Genomic DNA, 1499 nt, shown 5'->3' on the forward strand with positions numbered 1-1499 from the left:
AGAGTGACCCCCAGGTCTTGGGCCTGCTGAGGGGTGAGGGTGACCCCCTGAGCCTGAATCTGCTGAGGGGTGAGAGTGATCCCCTGACCCTTAATATGCTGAGGAGTGAGAGTGACCCCCAGGTCTTGGGCCTGCTGAGGGGTGAGGGTGACCCCCTGAGCCTGAATCTGCTGAGGGGTGAGAGTGATCCCCTGAGCCTTAATCTCCTGAGGGGTGAGAGTGACACCCAGGTCCTGGGCCTGCTGAGGGGTGAGAGTGACCCCCTGAGCCTGAATCTGCTGAGGGGTGAGAGTGATCCCCTGAGCCTTAATCTCCTGAGGGGTGAGAGTGACACCCAGGTCCTGGGCCTGCTGAGGGGTGAGAGTGACCCCCTGAGCCTGAATCTGCTGAGGGGTGAGAGTGATCCCCTGAGCCTTAATCTCCTGAGGGGTGAGAGTGACACCCAGGTCCTGGGCCTGCTGAGGGGTGAGAGTGACCCCCTGAGCCTGAATCTGCTGAGGGGTGAGAGTGATCCCCTGAGCCTTAATCTCCTGAGGGGTGAGAGTGACACCCAGGTCCTGGGCCTGCTGAGGGGTGAGAGTGACCCCCTGAGCCTGAATCTGCTGAGGGGTGAGAGTGATCCCCTGAGCCTTAATCTCCTGAGGGGTGAGAGTGACACCCAGGTCCTGGGCCTGCTGAGGGGTGAGAGTGACCCCCTGAGCCTGAATCTGCTGAGGGGTGAGAGTGATCCCCTGAGCCTTAATCTCCTGAGGGGTGAGAGTGACACCCAGGTCCTGGGCCTGCTGAGGGGTGAGAGTGACCCCCTGAGCCTGAATCTGCTGAGGGGTGAGAGTGATCCCCTGAGCCTTAATCTCCTGAGGGGTGAGAGTGACACCCAGGTCCTGGGCCTGCTGAGGGGTGAGAGTGACCCCCTGAGCCTGAATCTGCTGAGGGGTGAGAGTGATCCCCTGAGCCTTAATCTCCTGAGGGGTGAGAGTGACACCCAGGTCCTGGGCCTGCTGAGGGGTGAGAGTGACCCCCTGAGCCTGAATCTGCTGAGGGGTGAGAGTGATCCCCTGAGCCTTAATCTCCTGAGGGGTGAGAGTGACACCCAGGTCCTGGGCCTGCTGAGGGGTGAGAGTGACCCCCTGAGCCTGAATCTGCTGAGGGGTGAGAGTGATCCCCTGAGCCTTAATCTCCTGAGGGGTGAGAGTGACACCCAGGTCCTGGGCCTGCTGAGGGGTGAGAGTGACCCCCTGAGCCTGAATCTGCTGAGGGGTGAGAGTGATCCCCTGAGCCTTAATCTCCTGAGGGGTGAGAGTGACACCCAGGTCCTGGGCCTGCTGAGGGGTGAGAGTGACCCCCTGAGCCTGAATCTCTGCTGAGGGGTGAGTGTGACACCCTGAGCCTTAATCTGCTGAGGGGTGAGAGTGATCCCCAGGTCCTGGGCCTGCTGAGGGGTGAGTGTGACACCCTGAGCCTTAATCTGCTGAGGGGTGAGAGTGATCCCCAGGTCCTGG

At 61.1% G+C, this 1499-nt stretch overlaps 1 protein-coding gene across 1 annotated transcript in view; it reads right to left on the reverse strand.

Annotated features, from left to right (window-relative positions):
- FAM186A (family with sequence similarity 186, member A) overlaps positions 1-1499 on the reverse strand; it is a gene marked incomplete at its 5' end in the record, with an annotated part of 41871 nt that overhangs the window by 18685 nt on the left and 21687 nt on the right. The window contains one exon of the mRNA XM_008583161.1: positions 306-1355. Within this exon, the coding sequence (XP_008581383.1) occupies positions 306-1355 (1050 nt within the window). The remainder of the gene's footprint in view (positions 1-305; positions 1356-1499) is intronic.

The sequence above is a fragment of the Galeopterus variegatus genome, unplaced genomic scaffold (assembly GCF_000696425.1).
Source record: "Galeopterus variegatus unplaced genomic scaffold, G_variegatus-3.0.2 Scaffold95, whole genome shotgun sequence".
Classification (NCBI taxonomy): domain Eukaryota; kingdom Metazoa; phylum Chordata; class Mammalia; order Dermoptera; family Cynocephalidae; genus Galeopterus; species Galeopterus variegatus.